General features: G+C 42.1%; 1 protein-coding gene across 1 annotated transcript in view; it reads right to left on the bottom strand.

The window, feature by feature from the left end:
- LOC124803231 (dipeptidase 1-like) overlaps positions 1-24,024 on the bottom strand; it is a 638,586-nt gene extending 614,562 nt beyond the window's left edge. The window contains exons 1-2 of the mRNA XM_047264411.1: positions 23,983-24,024; positions 23,671-23,871 (exon numbers count right to left, since the gene is read on the bottom strand). Coding sequence (XP_047120367.1) covers positions 23,671-23,871; positions 23,983-24,024 — 243 coding nt within the window. The remainder of the gene's footprint in view (positions 1-23,670; positions 23,872-23,982) is intronic.
- Positions 24,025-24,428: the final 404 nt, after the last annotated feature.

Raw genomic sequence — 24,428 nt, 5'->3', positions numbered from 1 at the left:
CTTATGGCCCTCCTCCGCAGAGAGTCTGGTAGGAATCTTCTTTGTGCCATACCGCACCGTCTGTGACCGTATACACAGCGACTGTGGATGTGGGTCTGCCCGACAAACACTACCTGTTTGGTAGGTTCCCTGACGTCATCGTTGACGTGATTTTCCGTTAATCGAAATGAAATCTTCCGTGAAGAACATAGTTGTAAGGACATTTTGTGTCATTGTACCGTGAATTAACCACAACACGGGGAAATATCGGTTTGTTGCTTTAATTTTGGACACCAGTGTACATACTGCTCACAGATACTGCATATACATTGGAGCATCTGTGAGCAATGTGTATATGGACATGACATTTTACAAAAGGTCGTTTATTTTTTAAATAGTTTATCGATGTCAAAACTTTGTAACCTGCTGGCTTTTATCCGCTTGTCTTGTGCGCGAAGTTCAGCGTAAAATGACTATGTTTTACAACAGAAAGTTTCAGAGGTAAAGATGACAGCAAAGCCTGTTGGAATCGGTTGTCTTCAATAAAGAAATATTTAATGCGATCATGGCTCTTGAATAGTTTCCAACAAATTTTCATGTGTCTCACCTATGTAGTACATCTATGCCGGTCACAGCAGGCGTCATCAAATTCGTATATAGTGAATAATTTGGAATAATACTTCATGAAGCTGCTGATCATCAATTCATTTGTATCATTAGCTAGGACGGGCAGCATACGAGGATAAATATAATAAAAAAGTTCTAGATGCCTAGTGGTGTCATTGTCCCTGAGCGGGAATCAAGTAATGTTTCAACTTCATGGGAGACGTACGTAATTATTTTTGAAAAGGCTACTACACAAGGAAGTGGACGGTGACATATGGAGATTTGGATCTGGTAGGGAAGCGTGCTTGGATAGCCCAAGTGATTAAGGCGACCACTCGCGATAAGTGGGAAATCCGAGTTCGAGACCCAATTCGGCACAAATTTTCATGTGTCACAACTGGGCAACACATCTATACCAATTGCTGATGATGTCATGAGATTCGCATTCAGTGAGTAATTTAGAATAACGTTGGTACCACGTTGGCACTTATGTATAGACGTATCAAGGGGCAATGGCCTTTATTCTGGCTGGGAAGCTCCGGAGGTTCTGCGGCGCGATGGTAGGCCGCGAGAAAGGAGTTGTTGAGTGGTGTGGGGCGAACTGGAAGTGTGGTGCACAAAGGGATATTTTGCCCTAAAATCTGGCTAAAAGTCAACTTTTCGAATGTGAATAATTCCCACAAGCCGGCCGTTGTGACCGAGCGGTTCTAGGCGCTTCAGTCTGGAGCCGCGTGACCGCTACGGCCGCAGGTTCGAATCCTGCCTCGGGCATGGATGTGTGTGATGTCCTTAGGCTAGTTAGGTTTAAGTATTTCTAAGTTCTAGGGGACTGATGACCACAGAAGTTAAGTCCCATAGTGCTCAGAGCCATTTGAACCATTTTTGAATTCCCGCAACTCACAACTTCCTGAGACAGTCTGATAGATGTGGCATTGCTGATGCCGTGTTTCATTTGCTTATTGTGATCTGATACGCGGTAGAGCTAGTCTACATTTACGTCTCGCTTGCAATGCATCTGAAGGTTCTCTATTGGCCTGAACTCACTTCGCGTTTGTGAATGTGTTAAAGTGTGTGTTTTACTTGAAGTGCGGAAATAATCAACATGGATTCCGAAGATCCAGGTATTTACCGTTATTTACGATTATCCCAATTCATATGATTTACTACTTTTATTAGTTCAAATGGTTCAAATGGCTCTGAGCAGTATGGGACACAACATCTGAGGTCATCAGTCCCCTAGAACTTAGAACTACTGAAACATAACTAACCTAAGGACATCACACACATCCATGCCCGAGGCAGGATTCGAACCTGCGACCGTAGTGGTTGCGAGGTTCCAAAATGAAGCGCCTATAACCGCTCGGCCACAGCGGCCGGCTTCAGAATAGTAAATACAATTATGATCGCGACTTGATGCCAGCATTCTGAATTAGTATCTCTATCGGCGTAAATAGCCTTTTTGCGATATATTGAAGTCTATTTTCGGTGCACGCTTTTACCTAGATTTCGTGAACGAGAAAAATGAAATTTCTTTAAACTCATCGCCATTTTGTTGGAACTTAATATTTTTCAGTGCTCGTATGTATACTAATAAAAATAAATTGAAAATGACTTACATAAAATTATTTTGGTACAGGTCCAATAGGAGAGTTTCGGGAATTTTCGCCAATGCGGAACAAGCACTGGTAGCAGTTGCTTCCGTAAAATATCTGGGAGTATGCGTGCGGAACGATTCGAAGTGGAATGATCATTTAAAATTAATTGATGGTAAGGCGGGTACCAGGTTGAGGTTCATTGGGAGAGTCCTTAGATAATGTAGTCGATCAACAAAGGAGGTGGCTTACAAAACACTCGTGCGACCTATACTTGAGTATTGCTCATCAGTGTGGGATCCGTACCAGATCGGGTTGACGGACGAGATAGAGAAGATCCAAAGAAGAGCGGCGCGTTTCGTCACAGGGTTATTTGGCAACCGCGATAGCGTTACGGAGATGTTTAGCAAACTCAAGTGGCTGACTCTGCAAGAGAGGCGCTCTGCATCACGGTGTAGCTTGCTCGCCAGGTTTCGAGAGGGTGCGTTTCTGGATGAGGTATCGAATATATTGCTTCCCCCTACCGATACCTCCCGAGGAGATCACGAATGTAAAATTAGAGAGATTTGAGCGCGCATGGAGGCTTTCAGACAGTCGTTCTTCCCGCGAACCATACGCGACTGGAACAGAAAAGGGAGGTAATGACAGTGGCACGTAAAGTGCCCTCCGCCACACACCGTTGGGTGGCTTGAGGAGTATAAATGTAGATGTAGATGTAGAATGACCAATCTTCTAGCTGCAAGTGGTCCTTCCACCTTGTGCGGCTGGTACAGGGAGCGTCCGATGTAGACACAAAAATGATTTCTGAGATGAAAACTTAGGCACTACGGAGGAGTTCATAGTGGGCTGCATCAAACCAGTCAAGACAGATCACACAATAAACGAATAAATAATAAATAAATGAATGTAAATAAAAATTACTGGTAGAAATAAAACTACATCAACAAATTTAGCATTACCTTTTATTTTACTTAAAAAAACCACGAAAATCGCCTATTTTTCATTTGTTCAAAGAGGGCTGCCCCTCAACTAAAATAGCGGATAGGTTAGTAAAACATATCCTGAGGCACCAATGAGTTGAGGTATCAAATGGCTCTGAGCACTATGGGACTTAGCGTCTAAGGTCATCAGTCCCCTAGAACTTAGAAGTACTTAAACCTAACTAATGTAAGGACATCACACACATCCATGCCCGAGGCAGGATTCGAACCTGCGACCGTAGCGGTTCCAAAAGTTTAATCTTCAATAATGGTTTATGAAACCATCTATAAAACTTTTGAATATCGCAGAATAAAGCCTAGGCCTCTTTGCATCCGAGCTTGGAATCATCACTACCTAGATTATCGACGATTGAGCCATGAGTTCGACGGATAATATGCCAAATTCTGTCCTCACTGGCGCGTTACTTGTTCAGAGTCCCGTGACGGATGCAGGATCCTTTCGTAGTGCTCCGAACGTTGTCCTTTCAATAGATACCCGGCGACCTTGGTGGTCAAAATTGGGTTCGGTAGGCATGAAGATATGAAGATAATCAGTAGGCACACTCGCCGTGTACGGTTGGGCATTATCTTGCTGAAATGTAATTCCAGTGTGGCTTGTCATGTAGGGCAACAGAACGAGGCGTACAATATTGTCGACGCTGTGCTGTAATACAGCCACGGATGACAACCAAAGGGATGTTGCGAAGAAAATGGTGTCCCAGATCGTCTATCCTGGTTTTCGGGCCTTACGGCGGACGCCAGCCAGGTTGGTATCCCACCACTGTCCGCGATGTCTCCGGACACGTCGTCGGCATTCAGTGGAGCAGAACTGCCTTCACTTGTGAGTTCTGCTTCGGACGGAGCCCCGATGACCAGTGGTTTTCTTTAATAGCAGGACCCCTTTTCATTTCATCCATTGCTCCCTTACAGAACAGCGGTACGTCGACGATATTATACGCCCCGTTTCGATGCCGTTCATGGCAAGGCACCCTGGGTTTACATTTCAGCACATCGAAAGTTTCTAATCGTTGTCTTCGTGATTGTTAAACCCTACATTGGCCAGCAAGGTCGCCGGATCTCTCTCCAATTGAGAATGTTTTGAACATTAAGGGCAGGGCCCTCTTACCAGCTTGGAATTTTGGCGACCTAAAGCATGAATTGGACAGAATTCATCAATTTATCTGTCAGCAAGATATCAAAAAACTCTGTCAATCAATGCCAAGTTGCAAACTGCTCGCGTAAGTGCCAGAGGTGGACCAACGTGTTACTGACTTACTCAATTTCAGACGCTCTTTCTCTTGAATAAATAATCCAATTTTTCTGAAATAGTAATCTTTTTTTCCTGTACATGGACGTCATATCCACCAGTTTCCAGCCCTCCTTCGGATAACTACTTCGTGGTGCATGTTTTTTCGCTTGGAGTGTATTTCAAGAATAAGATTTACAACCTAATTAATTTTTCACTTTTCTTGAAAAGGGTCCAATAAATAATTTCTACATAACCAAAGAGTCAAGTGTAATTATTTCACTTAACACATTGACCCATAGTAATGTGAAATGTGTTCAGTTATGAATGTTTCTGTGTAGCCACTTACTGAGATACAAAGAACGCAGATATCGACGGATCCCAATATCAGTTTTATCTTCATTATTTAATTTAATTAACCTTTTTGCAGAGCGTTACTTTTCTCTGAAGCCTTTAACGTTGATTAAATTTCGTTACTTGCAGGTCTTGTTGACCTCAGTACGATGTTTCAAATGACAAAAGAAAGACAAAGCCAACGACAAAACTAAGTGCTGCTAATGTTTCCAGAGGCTTTTTTTAGAGGCGTCACAGACGACGACCAGCTGTATTTGCAAGAGCCCGTTAGTAGCGTGTACTTTCTGCGGGGCTACGGCCGACAAAGGCACTGAAGTCCATTCATTTGCTCTCCATACAGAGAGTCGGAAAATCCGACGTTAATAGTCTAACCAGATGAGGGTGGATGGGAGGCGGAGTAGTGGTAAGGGAAAATCTCTGCTTTTATGTTGACTCTGAAACTCTAGGTGAGGAATTCTCAGAGCGGCTGCTCTAAACATGTAAACAAAAAATTGCAGACAGTGCAATTCTGCAATTAGGGACTTCTGTTAGTTTGCTCAACGTCTCTGAACAATTTCAGTTGTCGCTTCTAACAAAGGAGTAAGGTAGTTTCACAACACATATTTCGTGTTTGTTTCATTTTATTATGTAACATTATTCTCAGAAAAAAATATAATAACTTTAATCCAACAGTTCAGTACGAAGGGAAGAAAATATGCTTAAATTATCGCTCAGAATTTCCTAATGTAAATATTGATGAAAACATGATTTGTAAATCACTTATCATCATTCTTTTTAAACACTAGAATTCAGCAACATTTGCGCTGCTTGCCACATCTGACTTTGGTGATGAAACCAGAAGACAGCTGACATTGAACACTGTCATTCATCGATATCTCATGGTACATTTTTCGGGGGAAATTACACAGAAACGAAGTAGACATTACGTCGCATAGGAAATTACTGTAAAGCAAAGATCCACTGACCATCTTCTAATATAATTAAGCGCATTGTCTGAAATACTAGGCATCCTAGCAAATAATGTTCACTTGCTTCGCATTTCGCTGAGAAGAACCAATTACAAAGACTGAAAGATTTAAACAGTTGAAACACAAGGAACAAAATCAGTCTTTCCTGTCAACAGAATAATCTTATCATCGCACAGAGAAGAAAAATACTAGCAGATTAAAAACATTTTACCAGCTCAATTTAGAATGTAAGGTGTCGATAGACAAAAACAAAAGTTTTAAAATCTTACGGTATAGTGATGTTTTATGATTGATTTTTGCTCCGTAAATGATTTTCTAAATGTATAATAACTAATTGCGACTGGATTCCGTTATGAAATTCTACGATATTGTAGTGCCTTTGTTATTTCAAATTACGAGAAATGTTCCTTCGGACACGTGTGCATGCCCGAAGGAACAGGCACTGCAGCGGGGCAGTTATGAGGTACACGAAAGTAATTCGTATTTGCGAATATAGATAACTATGAACTGTGTGATGGGATCATGACCATGAAAATTTGTGCGGGACCGGGACTCGAACACGTATTTCCCGCTTATTGCGAGCGGTCGCCTTACCATTAGGCTATCCGAGCACGACTGAATGCCAGCTCCCTGTACGGAAATTTCATAATGGATGTACGTTTACAGGTAGTAGGTACATGGTTGACGACATATGGAAGTTTGGGTCTGTCTTTCTCTTGACACACTTGTTCAGTCTAGGTAGCAATATGATCTCTCCAAGGTATTTGACAGAGGATACACTAACATAAGCCCATATTACGTCAGCAGTTGAAATTCTCTTTTGAAGCAGACTACCCGTATAGTGTATTTTCTTGCTGGAAGCTGCCTTGTAAGGCTTTTCTATGGTATATCTTAACGTAGATGATACAGAACTAGTGTCTTTGACTACTATCGTCGATTCAAGTCCAAACCACTGTTTAATTTCTTCGAACGGTCCCGAAAAAGAGGGCGAAGGCGCGGGCAGAGTTTTAGAGCAACCTCTTGCTTTTGGTGCTGGAAATGTCTCTAAAAGGCAGATGACTCAACAATGACCAACAGCATCAGACGCTAATGGAAACCAGACGATTATGGACGCGTAACTTGTATCCTAAGAGTATGTGACATGTAACTGTGTTGTTATAATGGTGATCTCTCCAGCAGCAAAGGATTTCCTTTTAGTCCCCCATTGGATGTCGGGAGGGGCACCGCCAAGGAAAAGACTGAGTAACCAACGAAATAGTAACATACTTCTAGTCGGAGCATGAAATATCAGGAATTTTAACATCTTAGGGGAACTAGAAAATCCAAAAAGGAAAATTGAATGGCTCAATCTAGATATAGTGGGGAACAGTGAAGCGAAATGGAAAGGAAATAAGAGTTTCTGGTCAGATGAATATAGGGTAATATCAACAGCGGCAGAAAATGGTATAATGATAGTATGGTTTGTTATGAACTGGAAGGTAGGGAAAAGAATATATTACTGCGAACAGTGACAGGGCTGTTCTCATCAAATTCGACAGCAAACGAACGCCAACAATAATACGAGCAGTTCATCTACATATGCTGATATTACGGGTACACGAAAAGGATAAAGACGAAGTATATGAATATGTAGAACGCGTAATCCGTATGTTAAGGGAGATAATAACCTAATAATCACGAGGGATGGGGACGAGGTAGTACAGGAAGGAGCAGAAGACAGTCGTGGGAGTTTATGGACTGAGTAGCAGAAGTGACAGAAAGACTTATTGAATTCTACATCTAAATTTCAGCTATTAACAGTGCGTACACTATTCGATGCACATGGGGTTCTGAGACATAATAGATAGCTTGGAGATAATGGAAGATTCCTACTCGATTACGTCATAGAGATTCTGGAATAGGATGCTGTATTTTAAGGCGTACCCAGGAACAGACACAGACTCAGATCACGATTTAGTAATGATGAAGAGTATTCTGAAATTTAAGAAAATCGTCCGGATGAATCAGTGAGCAAATAAGTGGCATACTGAACTTCTGCGAAATGGCGAGATGTGTCTGAAGTTCTCTAAGGCTGTAGATATTGCGATATCAAATGCGACAGTAGGCAGTTGAGTTGAAGAGAAATGGACACCTAAAAAATAGGCAACCAAAGTTTAACAGACACACGTAGGCACAAGGAAGATAACTGTGATTAAACATTAAAAGAAGAAATACTTCAAGACAGCCACGGAAGGAGGAAGCAAAAAACATGTTGAGGGAAATTCAGTAATATAGAAATGTAAGTGACTTAGACCTGAAGTACATATGCAGTGCAGGGAAGCCAAAGACAATTTGACGCAGGAAAAACGTGAAGAAATCGTTGAGTAATGGTCGTCGGATGGACTGATTCAGCATACAGAAATGTCAGATACACCGGTTAAATTAAAAGCAAGGACGTCAACAGTAAGAATGCTGTGGTGGTACCACTGTTCAACGAACAGGAGAGGGTAATTATGAGGAAGAAGCACGCTGATGGCGTCTACCACGAGGAGTACTTGTCTGGTGTCGTGACTGTGGGAGTAGTAGACGTCGATATGGAAGACATAGTGAATCCAGTGTTAGGGTCAGAATTTAATAGAGCCAATGAGGGCAGGCGATCAAATAAGGCAGAAGGAATAAATAACGTTCTTTCAGAATTTCCGAATTCGTTATGAGAAGTGGCAACCAAGTGACTTCATGTAGGAGTGTAGAATCTATGAAACTCGAGACATAACCTAAGACTTTCGGAAGAACAACATCCACAAAATAACGAAGATAGCAAGGGCAGATAAATGAGAGAACTAGTGGGTAATCAGCTCAATGACTCATTCGTTCACGTTGCTGTCAAGAACACTACATACAATAATGGGAAAGGAAACTGACGATAAATTAAATGAAGAAATTTGAGTTTCTTACAGTTAAAGACACGGTAAAGTCGGTTCTGATGTTGAGTTTGATAATGGAAGCGAGAATTAAGAAAAACCGAGGCAGATTATATTATTTGTCGACAGCGAAAAAGCGTTAGACGATTGAAGTGTTGGAGAATGTTCAGAATTGTGAGAAAGAATAGATAAGTAATCTACTGGAAGGACAAACAGAATACAATGTATACAAAAGACAAGAGGAAACAATGAGATCGCGAAAGAAGTTCTCGGAGTAAAAAGAGAGTAAGACACTGCTCAGTCTATACATCGACTAAACAAAGACGGAAATAAAAGAGTGGGATTAAAATTTAGAATACCAATGACAAGATTCACTTATGACTTTGTCGTCGACAGCGAAAGAGAATGGGTTTACCAGACATGTTGAGTGAAATGAAGTCTGACAAATACGGAATATGAATTGAGATTAGACCGAAGAAAGACTGAAGTAATGAGTGATAGAAATGAGATTAGTGGTGAACTTAACATCAATATTGAGGACCACTAAGCAGACGAAGGAAGGAAACTACAAACAATAACACTAGACGGAAGCAAGGACATAAAAAGTAGGGTAGCACAGGCAGTGAGGACATTAATGGGCCAGATAATTACATTTGACATTAATTTTGCATTCAAAGCAGCCTACTGTATTTAACCTTTTGATGTGTTTTCATCATACTCTTACGACTATGTAATCACATTATTCTTTTAAATGTCGTAGAATATGGCAGTGTACTAAAAAATGCCGAAAAGTCATTCAGATCGTATCTTTCAGAGGAAACAGAAGGGGTAAATAAGGAGGTAACGTGTATGAAGCAGTCATAATCCAAGTCGAAGCTAATTACGTATGGAGTCCCATAAGATTCCGATTTAGTGCTTTTATTTTTTCTGCTGCATATTAATGACCTTTCATCAGTATCATTACGAGAACGGAAGTTTCTTTTGTTTGCTGATAAATAATAAAGTCGTATGGCATGAATGGCTGGGAGATCCCAAAGGCAGGTTCAGCCCCCTAATTGCAAAGGTTTTTCCTATCCTTCGTGAAGTATGAGATCTGTGTGATATGTTCATCTGTTAAGTGTAGGTAACTTTATTGTGTGCTTGTCGTGAGTGTAGTGGCATGTTCGTGGTGGAGATGATGAGCGAAGGGAGAGGTTGAAGCCCGATGGCGGCATGTGGCATAATCCTCTCGAAAAGCAGCAAGGGGTCCACGGAGCTTAACGTCCTTATCCGACGAACGGATCATCATCAACAGTGTAACATACACTCACTTCTTGAGGCGCTGCGGAGAGGTTTGGAATTCATCCAAGATTTTGGCGGAAATACTACCGATCATGGCCTTTACGCCACCATCTCTATCCCCCTCCCCGCTTGCCAACCAAATGCTCGAAGTAAAACTTTCATCCAGCACCAGGATTCGAAGCGGTTTGCCCCCGATTCGAGTGCCTTCCCAAACGCATACGTTAGCGACCACTGCTACGGGGGCGTGTTCTTTGCAGATGATGCAAACACAGCAAGAAGTAGCAAACCAAATGTACTTTTAGAAATAGTGGTAATGACGTTTTTCTGAATGTTAATATATGTTTCCAAGCCACTTATTCGCCACCAAACATTGGGAAGATACACAGTATGCAGTTCGGAAATTGCGACAGGTTTCCTCAAAGTATATGCCTAAAATATAACGAAAAGCACAGAGAAGAAGTTAAGAGTATTGTTTTCATGGGCTTACAGCTTATTCGCCACATACCACTGAACTGCTGAACTGCTGCAGCTCCTGAAGAAATCTTTCTTTGCAACGCGAATGTTGTCAGATGTAGGTGATATAACAATTAAAAGACTAGCATACTACGCTCACTTTCAATATACAATGTCGTATGGAATCACTTTTAGGTTATCTCGTCAAGCCAAGCTAAAGATTTCCGAGTCGAAAACGGATATACAAGTTATTTGTGTTGTAAATCCAAGAACATCCTGCAGAGATTTGTTCAGGAACAGATTCCCAAAATATTTATTCTTTAACGAAATTTCTCGTAAACAAAAATTTATTTTGGAGTCAACAGTTCTGTCTTGGAAACAGTGCTGGATGTAAAAGAAAAACGTTGACAGCATACATTTTCAACAACTTGGCAGCAGCCACAGAAAGCTTAACAACAGAAGGTGCGTAATGGATTTATTGTTGGTTAAATCCTTTTCCATTATATCGAAGCAGGACCGACTGATGAGGACATATGATTGGTAGTATAAAGAAAAGCGAATTTTGTAAGTGTTGACTTCTGTGCATCATCGCTGCATTAATTTGGTCAATGTAAATGAGTGTTTAAACTGATTTTATCTTTCGATCATGCGTAGTTTTAATACCCAAAGTAGTGTCATCTGCATTTCAGGGTAATGTCCATTTACATACTTAGTACCTTATGCAAAGAAAATATATCTAATATTTTTATAACTGTTTCCCACATCCATGGGGACCATTTATTTCACATCTATGGAAGGGACATATCTCATTTATCTTGAATGTGTATTCTTGTTTTACGACAAGTGCAGATGCTTGAGGATTTCTTCACTATGAATTTATGGCCCAAAAATGCGTCTAGTCTATTCTGATCTAAGTTAAATAGCAGAGGGGGAGACGTCTCCTCGTCAAACACCTCTACCCACCCAAAAAACTCACACATTTCACCAAAGAATTTTACTTTCGATGTTGTATTTGTGAGAAACTGATAGATAAGTTTGCAGTATTCTTGTTCGCGCTGAGCTCTTTCAGTGTCTCAGAACAGGCTATAAGTGCTCCTGTCATAGATTTTAAGTCCACGAGGGTGGCAAATGTGCTTGCAAATCGGTGTAACCTTAGTGCCGTTCATCGCAAGCTCGACCCTTCTCACTTGTCAATCATAACTCAGTTGGACAATCTGTTGTCCAAACGGTTTAAGAGAGTTTTTAAAGCATTTTTTATGTGAATGGCAATATAAATATGCCTCTGTATTCGTTACTGTTTAGGTTTTTAATTTCCATATGCACTGAGTATCCGTTCAAATTTCCATTCCCGTGGAACTGTTCCACTTTCTCGGATTTCCATCAAAATGTGTCTAGCCTCTTAAAAAATTCATCGCTTAACTTACATATCTCGCAGTAACGACTTTTCTACTTGTGGTTTTGTTCGCTTTAAGTGACCCATATCTACATTTACATCTATATACATACTCCGCAAGTCACCATATGGTGCGTGACGGCGGTATCCTATACCACTACCAGTCATTGTATTTCATATTCTAATCGCAAACAGAGCGAGGGAAAAACTGTCTACATACCTCCGTACAAGCCCTAATCTCTCTAATCTTATCTTGATGGTCCTAATGCTAAATGTGTCTTGGCAGCAGTAGAATCGTTTTGCCGTCAGCCTCAAATGCCGGCTCTCTAAATTTTCTCCTGAGTGCTCTTCGAAGAGAACGTAGCTTTCCTTCCAGTGATTCCCATTTGAGATTCCGAAGCATCACCGTAATACTTGCGTGTTGTTACAACCTAGCGGTATTAAATCTTGCAGCCCGTCTCTGAATTTCTTCGATGTCTTTCTTTAACCAGACCTGGCGGGGATCCCAAAAAGAGGAACAGTACTCAACAATGTGTCGCAGCACCGACCTACGCAGGGCCTCGTTTATAGATGGACCACACTTTCCTAAAATTCACACAATAAACCGAAGTCGAGGATTCGCCTTCCCTACTAGAATCCTTACATGCTCATTCCATTTCATACTGATTTGCAACGTTACGCCTAGGTATTTAATCGACGCGACTCCGTCATTTAGCACGCTAGTAATGCTGTACTCGAATATTATAGGTTACCTCTCGCCAATCATCTGCTTTAAACTGTATTTTTCTACATTTAGAAGTAGCTGCCATTCATCACACCTAGTGGAAGTTTTGTCTGTTTTGCATCATCCTACAGCAATACGCCACAGTATCATCAGCAAAAAACCACAGACTTTTGATTACCCTGTCCGCTAGATCATTTATGTATGTAGAAACTAACAGCTGTGCTGCTACACTTATCTGGAGCACTCCCGACGACACTCTTGTCTCTGATGAACACTTTCCTTCTAGGATAGAATACTGGGTTTGTTACTTAAGAAGTCTTCGAGCTCCTTATTTGCCTGGGCAAGTATTTCATATTATCAGGTGATAATCAGCTTATTCCTCTGTGACTGAATAGGTTTCTCACGGGTAATCTGACTTTCGCTGAATGACAGTTGAGTAGGTCTTGGGAGGAGTCAGACAATATCGTGTATTTCTGTCTAGTAATCGTCTCTAAGGTCCCATTTACTCGATAGAACCTTGGGGAAAGTCTTGTAGCTATTTATGTGGCATTATAATGTAGTACCGTATTGGAGCTGAATAGGTCCCTTAAAAAAATTTATAAGGCCGGAGAAAAATGACTATATTACTCATACTGCTCACTTGACTTTTTCGGATTTATTTCCTTCATCACATATGTGTAACTCCAGCGTAATTCTTGGATTTATATGCGAAGCAAATCTCACATATTACTCGTAAACTTTCATACTTGACCTTAACACCGTTTGCACTCCTAGCTAAAGATTTAAACTTATGCTTGGCGTAACTAGTAACCACACTATTCACTACACACTCTATGTTAAACACAATTCTGAGATGATGCTAGCACTTTTCTTCGGAAGATGTTCATGGGTTTAGCCTCCCTAATATTCCTGTAGTCTCTGAGGCGACATTTTGCTATATATAATACATAACATTGTTTTTGTCGTAAGCTCGTTTCCTGTGCAGATTAATTTTGAGATCATCTCCTCAGTCTTTATGAGAGTCTCCCCACTTCCAATAGCTGTATGTCCGTACCAATGATTTCACGTATTGATTTGGTCCTCTGTCGCTTTGCCATATGCTGTATTTTATGACTTCAATTTAAGTTTTATAGCAAGTTGTTCTAATTATTTATTTCAAGTTTCTGCTACCAGTCACTTTTTTAAAAAGTGACTGGTAGCAGAAACTTGAAATAAATGATTTTCCCACACAGTCACGGTTCACAAACATAGCCATTATGGCTGAAAATAATAAAGTTGTCCTAATTTCCTTCGTCAAGGTATAGTGTCCCTTTCCATATATTTACCATGAACCATATAAATAACGACAAAAGAACTATACATGCATAACGTTGTGTGAACTTTAATGCCTAATTGTGATACGGACAAAGTGTAAGTAGGCTGTTTAGGTTTTTATATTGGCAACGTTACGTAGCGCTCTGTATGAAAATCACTGGCTGTGCTGTGTGCAGTCTGTGGCTAGTTTGCATTGTTGTCTGCCATTGTAGCGTTGGGCAGTTGGCTGTTAACAGCGCATAGCGTTGCGCAGTTGGAGGTGAGCCGCCAGCAGTGGTGGATGTGGGGAGAGAAATGGCGGAGTTTTGAAATTTGGAAGACTGGATGTCATGAACTGCTATGTATATTATGATTTTTCAACACTATTAAGGTAAATACATTGTTTGTTCTCTATTAAAATCTTTCATTTGCTAACTATGCCTATTAGTAGTTAGTGCCTTCAGTAGTTTGAATCTTTTATTTAGCTGGCAGTAGTGGCGCTCGCTGTATTGCAGTAGTTCGAGTAACGAAGATTTTTGGTGAGGTAAGTGATTTGCGAAAAGGTATAGGTTAATGTTAGTCAGGGCCATTCTCTTGTTGGGATTTTTGAAAGTCAGATTGAGTTGCGCTAAAAATATTGTGTGTCAGTTTAAGCACAGTCATGTATAATTGTTTTAAGGGGACGTTTCAAAAGTGACGAAATAACTTTAAAGACAATTTATCGATTCTGATAATAGAAAAAAGACATTATTCTCCGTGATATAAGACGATATGTGTAAACTAAAGAACTAAACACTATAATCTTTGTTATACTATAAAAGGACAGGAAGACACTGGACTTAGTCGTCTTCTGATGTTTTCTTGTGTCTTAGCTATTGTTTGAGTGCAGAGGGTACGATTGTATTGCGATAGCTTTTGTCTTGCTCTCGTTTAATTACTAGAACATAATTGATGTGTAAAAGAGCTATGAAAATATAATAAGCTAATCTGAAGTGCAGAGTAATCATTTAAGGAACCTACGCCACATTTGTTATAACGCAAGAGTTTGTGTAGCATTTTTGAAGCTGCTGCGGAGCTAGCTGCGATCATCTTCGATTGAGAAAGTTGGCCACCATTACGAGGTGCAATTCAACTGTTTATTTCCACAGGAAATAGACTAAGCCGGAGCAGAAGAACTTATTTAAAAATGCTATCAAAATTATTTCGCATCAAATCACGAGATTTATTTTATCGTAAAGTGTCTATTTTCAGTAATACAATCTATTATAGGTCAGGTGCCTTTTTGCATACACTTTATTACGCTAACGCCTATGATATTATTTGTAGGGAGCCTGGCGCTCGTTTTCAACCAGAATTTAATGTGTAATTTGGCAACGTGCAAATATTCTATTGCTTATTTGTAATTGTTTCTTACGGGGTTTTATAAAATATAGCTTTACTAAATTGAACTTCACGAACTTAATCGAATCCTCATATAACTTATAGCAGAAAGAGACATTGCAAAGGGCCTCTTCTATTGCTTATGGTTGGAGGACCTGGGCAATTCAGTAGAAAAATTTAATTTAATGGTTGCTGAATGATAGAGATTGGTCGGTTAAAATAATATTTATTCAAACAGCTTGTAATAGTCACCCAGGACACTTAAATGTCGAGCTTATAAAACAATTCGAGAATGAAGTTACGCAATTAGAATAGAACAATGATAAGAAAATGAATGGTTATTAGCGTCGCAACAAGCATGCTACTGGACACGTACAACCGAGATGGGGCCCAGACACAGGTATAACATAAATTATGTTTGCAACCGTGCTTGCAAAATCATGTAATTACACAAAAAGTATTAATTCTAACACAAACACACAACAGACCAAGGAACAAAGGAAGTCTCAGAAAGAAACGTCACTAGGCGAGTGAGCTCCAGTGAGTTAACTCGATTACGAAACAAAAGGAGAGTGGTTACGAAAGGAGGCCCGTTTGAAGCAATAATCAGACTGCAGAAAATCTTGCATACCAGTGTGTGAAGTGTGTATATCATGAAAGGAAGATTAAACAACAGAAACCAGGAATGAGCTTCTCTTCCTTCAATATGTCAAGATTTCCGAAGTCGGAAGCGTGTATTGCAGGTGTGATCTTACCGTGATCGCCACTGAGGTGGCTGCCGACAAGTCGGGATGCGCCGAACTCGGCCGCTGTTAACTGTTGCTGACTGAGCCGATTTGATGTCATTGCGTGTAGAGGATCTCATCACGCTCTTGATTACTCGAATTAGAAAACCCGAATACGAATCCTTATGTCCCTCTCAACTGTTAGGTAAATTTCCTTTAGACCCCGAAAAACCACTCCGAACATTTTTTTCTAACCAATCCCAGAAAAGATCTAAGTACTCCTCCAAATAGGGTTCTGGAATTCCGTTCCCTAGCTCCTACCGTAAAGGTAAGAGTGTATCCGCCAATGGGATACGCTTAGAAAGAAATGGGAAACGAGTGTCCCCCGTTCCCACGTATGGACTTGTTTGTCGGAAATTCTGGAAACTTTGTTGGAATATGCGGAGCATTCCCACGGGAAGGGAAAAGTTTGGAAATTTGACGACTCACGAATGGCTATTTATTGCTTGAAGAGCCAAGACTGGAGACCGCACACAGCAGGATAACGGCAAGTGGACAGCTGAGGTCTACACGCAAAGGCTACTAACATGCAGAGCTCTCACCCCTTCCGGCAGTAGTTTCCAGGTCTGCTATAGAGGATAGCAGTCTTTAATTCCGCCGCTCTTTCTCTGCGGAGGATGAGCAGGAAGATAATTCCTACAAGCCTCGCGTGACTGTGAGGCCTGCTAGCGTAGGAGCTGCCTTCTGAGAGACCGCCAGCTCTTTCAAAGCGTTGGAAATCTCTTCCAGTTTTCACCCGAGGTACATTTCATGGGAAGGACTACTACAAGAAGAAATGCTTTAGGTATAGATAGGTGGGTACCCCACGTTGCAACAAGTAACCCCTTACCACTCGTGTAATCAGCGTGCAACTGAGTGCGAAAGTAAACGAAGCAAGAGAGTCTCATATGCAAATTTAATACGTAAATAGCATAAAATGTGAGATGAAAGGCCTGAAACAGGAATTGGGCTGAAATACTAGTGTAGCCCACAACGCGTGATTACGTATACTTTAGTAGTATTTCACTTACTACATTTGCGCTGCTCATGTAGTAAAACTGCCACATGAAGCGTGACCTTTCAGTTTATTATTTTTCAGAGAGGATACCACTGGGTGTACCACAAAAATTCCGTTGTGTAGCTCTAAATTCAGGAGGTACGACGTCAGCAGAATTGTGCTGCGTGAAAAGTTAGCAGGGTGAAATTCTGTAGAGATCCGTGAAAAGTATATTAAATATCTATGAAATATATTTGATGTGCGTCTGCGGGCGAAGCTATGGGTAGAAAGCTCATACTAAACACCTGCAATGATTTCAGCCAAATTTGGTACAAAATATGAAAAACGGAACTATAGTGGTAAGAATTGCCAGCTTCATATTGGGATGGGGATCACTATGGAGAGAGTAAGGGGGAGGAGGAGATGGACAGACAGATAGGGGGACGGAGAAGCTACAGAAGGGTAAGGGGAAATGGACAGAGAGGCAGGAGAGAACAAGAGATGAAGAGAAAATGATATGAGGAGGGGACAGTCATAAAAAGGAAAGAGAAGGAGATAGAGACGGGCAGAGTGAATTGGAGGAGAGTATATGGGCAGAGTGTAGAGGAGTGAATGGAATCAGAAGGGTGGTTGTGTACAGAGGGGAAAGGAGCAGATCGGCAGAGGGAGATGAGCAAATAAAAGAGGGGGAGGAGCAGATAGGCAGAAAGATGGGGGGAGGGAGCAGAGAAGGCTGGAGGAGATGAGTAGAGACAGGGGGGCTAAAGGAGATTTACAGAGCGAGGGGGTGGGGGAAGTGGACAGAGGTAGAGAGAGGGAGGAGAAGGAGTTGCGGAATGGGTCCAAGTGTGCTGACAATCCAGAATTTGATCAGCAAGTTTGAAAGAAAGGGTAGCGTTGGTGATGACAGTGTTGGCAATATCGGTCGTCAAAAAAAGGCTGGAAACGCCTGAAAACATCGAGAAGACATATGTTTCAAACCAGCCCCACGAAATCGATCAGACGCACAACAGGTGGGAATGAAAGAGGAGGCATTACCACAAATTGTTGTTGAATACCTGCATATCTTCCCACACAAAATTCAAACTCATCAGTCGCAGCACCCTTGAACAGCGGTTATGTTTCGCCAACACTATTTTCACAGAATTGGCGAACAGGACTTTGATGTGAATATGGTCGGATTTAGCGATAAAGCTTACTTTCATTTATATGGATTCGTCGATAAACAAAATTGGCATATTTGGAGGACGGAGAAACCGCATTTCGCGATAGAGAAGTCTCTTCACCAGCAGTGCGTGACTGTGTGGTTTGCAATGTCCAGCCACGGAATGACCGATACGATATTTTTGAAGGCACGGTGACCGTTAAACGGTATGTGAAGGTTTTTGAAGATGATTTCATCCCCATTATTCGAAGTGTCTCCGATTTTGACAAGATGTGGTTCATGCAAAACGGAGCTCAACCTCATCGAAGCAGGAGAGTATTTCATGTCATGGAGGAGCACTTTGGAGACTGCATTCGGGCTCTCGGATACCCAAAGGACACTGGCATGGGCCTCGATAGGCCAAAATATTCTCCGGATTTGAACACATGTGACTCCGTTTTGAGCACATGTATTAAGGACAGGGTGTACAGCAATAACTCCAAAAAAATTGCGGAGCTGAAAACAGGTATTCAGGAGATCATCGACAGCATCGATGTTCCGATACTTTAGCGAGTCATACAAAATTTCGCTATTCGTCTGCACCATATGATCGCAAATGATGGCAGGCATATTGAACATGTCACACTACTGGGCATTAAAATTCCTACACCAAGAAGATGATGTGTTACAGACGCGAAATTTAACCGACAGGAAGAAGATGCTATGATATGCAAATGATTAGTTTTTCAGAGCATTCACACAAGGTTGGTGCCGGTGGTGACACCTACAACGTGCTGACATGAGGAAAGTTTCCAACCGATTTCTCGTACACAAACAGCAGTTGACCGGCGTTGCCTGGTGAAACGTTGTTGTGATGCCTCGTGTAAGGAGGAGAAATGCGTGCCATCACGTCTCCGACTTTGATAAAGGTCGGATTGTCGCCTACCGGGATGGCCGTTTATCGTATCGCGACATTGCTGCTCGCGTTGGTAGAGATCCAATGTCTGTTAGCAGAATATGGAATCGGTGGGTTCAGGAGGGTAATACGGAACGCCGTGCTGCATCCCAACAGCCTCGTATCACTAGCAGTCGAGATGACAGGCATCTTGTCCTCATGGCTGTAACGGATCGTGCAGACACGTCTAGATCCCTGAGTCAACATATGGGGACTTTTGCAAGACAACAGCCATGTGCACGAACAGTTCGACGACGTTTGCAGCACCATGGACTATCAGCTCGCAGATCACGGCTGCGGTTACCCTTGACGCTGCATCACAGTCAGGAGCTCTTGCGATAGTGTACTCAACGACGAACCTGGGTACACGAATGGCAAAACATTTTTCGATGAATCCACGTTCTGTTTACAGCATCATGATGGTTTCGTCCGTGTTTGGCGACATCGCGGTGAACGCACATTGGAAGCGTGTACTCGTCATCGCCGTACTGGCGTATCACCCGGCGTGATGGTATGGGTTGCCATTGGTTACACATTGCAGATGTGCTACGACCCGTGGCTCTACCCTTCATTCGATCCCTGTGAAACCCTACACTTCAGCAGGATAATGCACGACCGCATGTTGCAGGTCCTATACGGGCCTTTCTGGATACAGAAAATGTTCGACTGCTGCCCTGGCCAGCACATTCTCCAGATCTCTCTCCAACTGAAAACGTCTGGTCAATGGTGGCCGAGCAACTGGCTCGTCACAATACGCCAGTCACTACTCTTGATGTACTGTGGTATCGTGTTGAAGCTGCATGGGCAGCTGTACCTGTGCACGCCATCCAAGCTCTGTTTGACTCAATGCGCAGGCGTATCAAGGGCATTATTACGGCCAGAGGTGGTGGTTGTTCTGGGTACTGATTTCTCGGGATCTATGTGTTGTGTCTAGACAAGACAGCCTAGACACAATGAGAGGAAGCCGAAAGGCACGCGCTTAAACTCACGCAGGCTGGCGTGATGTCTGAAACAGGATACGTAATGAATGCTATAAAGAAAAGTACGTAGCTTCTGGAATATTTAAATTTAATCCATAATTGTAGAACATCGCTCTTGATTATACATGCTTTATATAATAAATATCAATTGCATACGGCGCCTTCTAGGTCGTAGCAATTGACTTAGCTGAAGGCTATGCTAACTATCGTCTCGGCAAATGAGAGCGTAGTTGTCAGTGAACCATTGCTATGAACGTCGGCTGTACAACTGGGACGAGTGCTAGTACGTCTCTCTAGACCTGCCGTGTGGTGGCGCTCGGTCTGCTATCACTGACAGTGGCGACACGCGGGTCCGACGTATACTAATGGACCGCGGCCGATTTAAAGGCTACCACCTAGCAAGTGTGGTGTCTGGCGGTGACACCACACTATGCACCCAAATTGCGTGAAAATGTAATCACATGTTAGTTCTAGTATAATTTATTTGTCCAATGAATAACCGTTTGTCATCTGCATTTCTTCTTGGTGTAGCAATTTTAATGGTCAGTAGTGTATGAATATCCGTAGTGACGTTTACATGTTGAATAATGCGTGTGCACGCCGTATTTTGTAACTAATTTACGTTTGTTTCGTGTAGTTCAATAGTTGTAAGCCTCTGCCATGGCAACGCCAGGTAATCAGCTACTTGTGGTAATGGAATTGTAAGGCTAAACCTCTTGCCTGGGTTTTGTTTTAAATGCGTGCTTTTGTACGAATATCGGTGCTTATAATGTTTGTTTTCTTGAAATGTTTTGTGTACACCTGTCAAGCTAGGACCACTACCCCCATCCACGATCACAAACACGAGGGAACTCGTCAAGTCATCCTTGTTGGGGAGTATTGTGTCGCACTAAAGGGAGAATGTATAGATAAGAACTAATGCCATTACGAATTTTCATGTCGTTGGACTGTCTTTTTCCAGGTAGTAATTGAAACTTCATAACTGCCGTCTTTCCTCATAAAAACAGGCTTAAGACAAGGTGACTGCCTATCACCATTACTGTTCAACTGTGCACTGGAATACATAATGAGAGAATGGTACAAGGACAATCCAAAGATGATAAGAATTTGAAGTGGAAACGATGATATTAGCTTAAACTGCTTGGGATTCGCTGATGATCTTGCTCTCCTAGCCAACACCGTTCAAGAAGCCAGGCAACAAGTGAAATCACTACAAGAAATAGCAGAGAAAGTAGGCCTTAGAATATCATTTGAAAAAACGGAGATTATGCTAACTGATCCACCACTTGTAAACAAAATTGTACTAGGAGAACAGGAAATCAAAATTGTAGATAAATTTAAATATTTAGGCGAAATAATAACATACAATCTAAATGAGAATCCATCATGGCAGAACAGAATTAAAAAACCTTAACTACGCAAATTACATTACCAAAACTACATCAACAAAAAAAGGCTATCTATAGATGCAAAATTAAAACACTATAAAACGGTAACACAACCAGAAGTAACGTATGTAGCTGAAACTATCTTCAAAACAACTAACACAGCCGAAATTGACAGAATACTAAAAATTGAAAGAAGAATAGTTAGGACATGTATAAATAAACAGTATAAAATGAATGGACGTTGGAGAATAGCATCAAATGAAACAGTATATAAGAAAATAGAACCATTCATGAGCAAGATGAGGAAGAAACGCATCTCATTCTCTGGACATCTCATGAGAACTCCAGAAAACAGAATTAGTAAAAAAAAAAAAAAATACAAAAATTGTGGAATAGCAAGAGCGACATTAAATGGATCACAGAAATTAAGGAAGATATAAAATAACTCCAAATTACAGTAGATGACCTAAAAAACAAGACAGAGGAAACCAGATTACTGTAAGATCCGCAAACCAGACTACAAATGAAAATCAATAAAAGGAGTACAGGAAGAATGGTCTCAGATGAAGAAAGAAAGAAAATATCTGAAAGAATGAAGAAATATTGGGCAGACAGAAGAGCAAAACACCTTTTATATAAGAATAGACTCTAATAATTATATTATCTAAATATCATACTAAGTTATTGTTGAGCCAAATTGTATCCCTCTGTAACAACTTGTTTACAACTTTGTATTTTTGACTAGAGTGGTCCAACGAAGGCCATAAAATAAATAAATAATAATAATAAAACTGTGATGTTTGAAATTTTCCCGGCGTAATGATTGTTCAATAAAAACACGGGAGAACTGCCGTAAGTCAGTAACATCTGGCCACGATATTTCGGCACAAAGTCATTTGGCCATCTTCAGATGCGTACAGCTGTAGAAGTACTGGCGAATACGCGCTGAGCTCTGTTATTTAAAGCCAAAGGGGGCTGTATTGCGCATGCGCTGCGTACGTACTGTTTAGCGTGCGCGTTCACAACTCCGTGCGCTGCGTTTGGCGCCCTCCGCGGTGAAAACTTGGCATTTCGATATCAGATCGATCTTCATCTTTATACCGATAACCACGTTGACTACGGAGTTTCTCTACAACGGAATTCCAATCGGAATTTAACTGGTAACCGCTATCTCGATTGATAAGAGTCTCGCTGTCTGACAATTTTATTTCTATGGATTCATTTATAATTGAACTCCAGAAATATGATGTTTGAGCCAAAATTTTTGTATCATTGTAATTCATAGAGTGGGCAGGAAATGCAATGTTCAGCGATTGCGGACTTGGTGGGTTGGAGAAGGCAGTATGCCGCTGGTGTTCCACAATACGTTCCTCCACCGTTCTTGTTGTCTGCCCTATATATGACTTGCCGCAATCACACGGAATCTTGTAGACACCTGCTTTACGTAGGCCCAGGTCATCCTTAACGGATCCCACCAGTGATAGTTTAGGAGGAGGGCGAAAGATGACTCCAACTTGTTGCTTCCTCAATATTCTACCTATTTGTGACGAGATGTTCCAAATAAAAGGTAGACAAGCGGTTGACCTGAAGACCTCTTCTTCTTCCTTGTTGCGTCGTTTGTAGGACTGCATAGCTGAGTTCACTTGCATAGTTGAAAAGCTATTCATCAGGAATAATTTTTGCGGGTGTTTCAGATCCACTTGAAGACTATCGACGTCAGAAGTACTGTGGGCAAGGTGGATTAAAGTTTTAAGGACACCCATTTCGCCCTCCTCCTAAAATATCAATTTCTGGAGTTCAATTATAAATGAATCCATAGAAATAAAATTGTCAGACAGCGAGACTCTTATCAGTCGAGATAGCGTTTACCAGTTAAATTCCGCTAGGAATCCTGTTGTAGAGAAACTCCGTAGTCAGCGCAGTTATCGATATAAAGATGGAGATCTTTCTGATATCGAACTGTCAAGTATTCACCGCGGAGGGCGCCAGGCGCAGCGCAGGGAGTTGTGAACGCGCACGCTAAACAGTACATGCCCAGCGCACGCCCAATGCAGCCCCCTTTGGCTTTAAATAGCAGAGCTCAGCGCATATTCGCCAGTACTTCTACAGCTGAACTCACCTGAAGATGGCCAAATGACTTTGTGCCGAAATATCGTGGCAAGATGTTACTGACTTACGGCAGTTCTCCCGTGTCTTTATGGAACAATAATAAAACTGCCTTCGTAAGGGCGGGAAATGTGAACTGAATTGCGACTGCTGCAGTGAGTACAGCTGGTGGCGTTCGGCGACTGACCTGCTTGGACTTGCCCTTGGAGCAGCGGCGGCGCTTCTTCTTGGCGTCGGGCGCGGCGCGGTAGGTCTCGATGCGCAGCGCGGGCGCCGCCGCCGACGAGGGCACCGAGCCGCCGGCCGGCCCGGCCACGTCCTTGAGCAGCAGCGACCGCGGGCATCCGCGCCGCTCGTACCACAGGCCGCGCACGGGGGCCGGCGGCGCCTTGTGCGGGGGCGGTGCGGCGGCCGCGGCGGCGGCGGCGGGGGCGGGGGCGGGCGGCGCGCGCGGCGGCAGCGGCAGCGGCTGGCTGCGCCGGCGCTCGCACGTGCACACCAGCGCGGCCGCCGACGTCCCGGGCTCGCACGGCGATGGCATCGCCACTGCCTCCTGCCCAAATGCACAACATCCCGCTGCACCTCAACGGTCACTTTTGATAGGAGCGCGCAGCTTAAGGCGCCTACATACCAGGCCAATGAATGGTAACCAGACGCTTCAATGGCCAAGGTTTACTTAACATACCGGGTGATCAAAAAGTCAGTATAAATTTGAAAACTGAATAAATCACGAAATACTGTCGTCAGAGAGGTACAAATTGACACACATACTTGGAACGACATGAGGTTTTATTAGAACACAAAAAATCCAAAAGTTAAAAAAATTTACGACAGATGGCACTTCATATGATCAGAATAGCAATAATTAGCATAACAAAGTAAGACAAAGCAAAGATGATGTTCTTTACAGGAAATGCTCAATATGTTCACCATCATTCCTCAACA

Source organism: Schistocerca piceifrons, chromosome 6 (genome assembly GCF_021461385.2).
Source record: "Schistocerca piceifrons isolate TAMUIC-IGC-003096 chromosome 6, iqSchPice1.1, whole genome shotgun sequence".
NCBI classification, from domain to species: Eukaryota; Metazoa; Arthropoda; class Insecta; order Orthoptera; family Acrididae; genus Schistocerca; species Schistocerca piceifrons.
The sequence above is the reverse complement of the archived record's forward strand: the minus strand, read 5'-3'. Positions and strand labels throughout refer to the sequence as shown.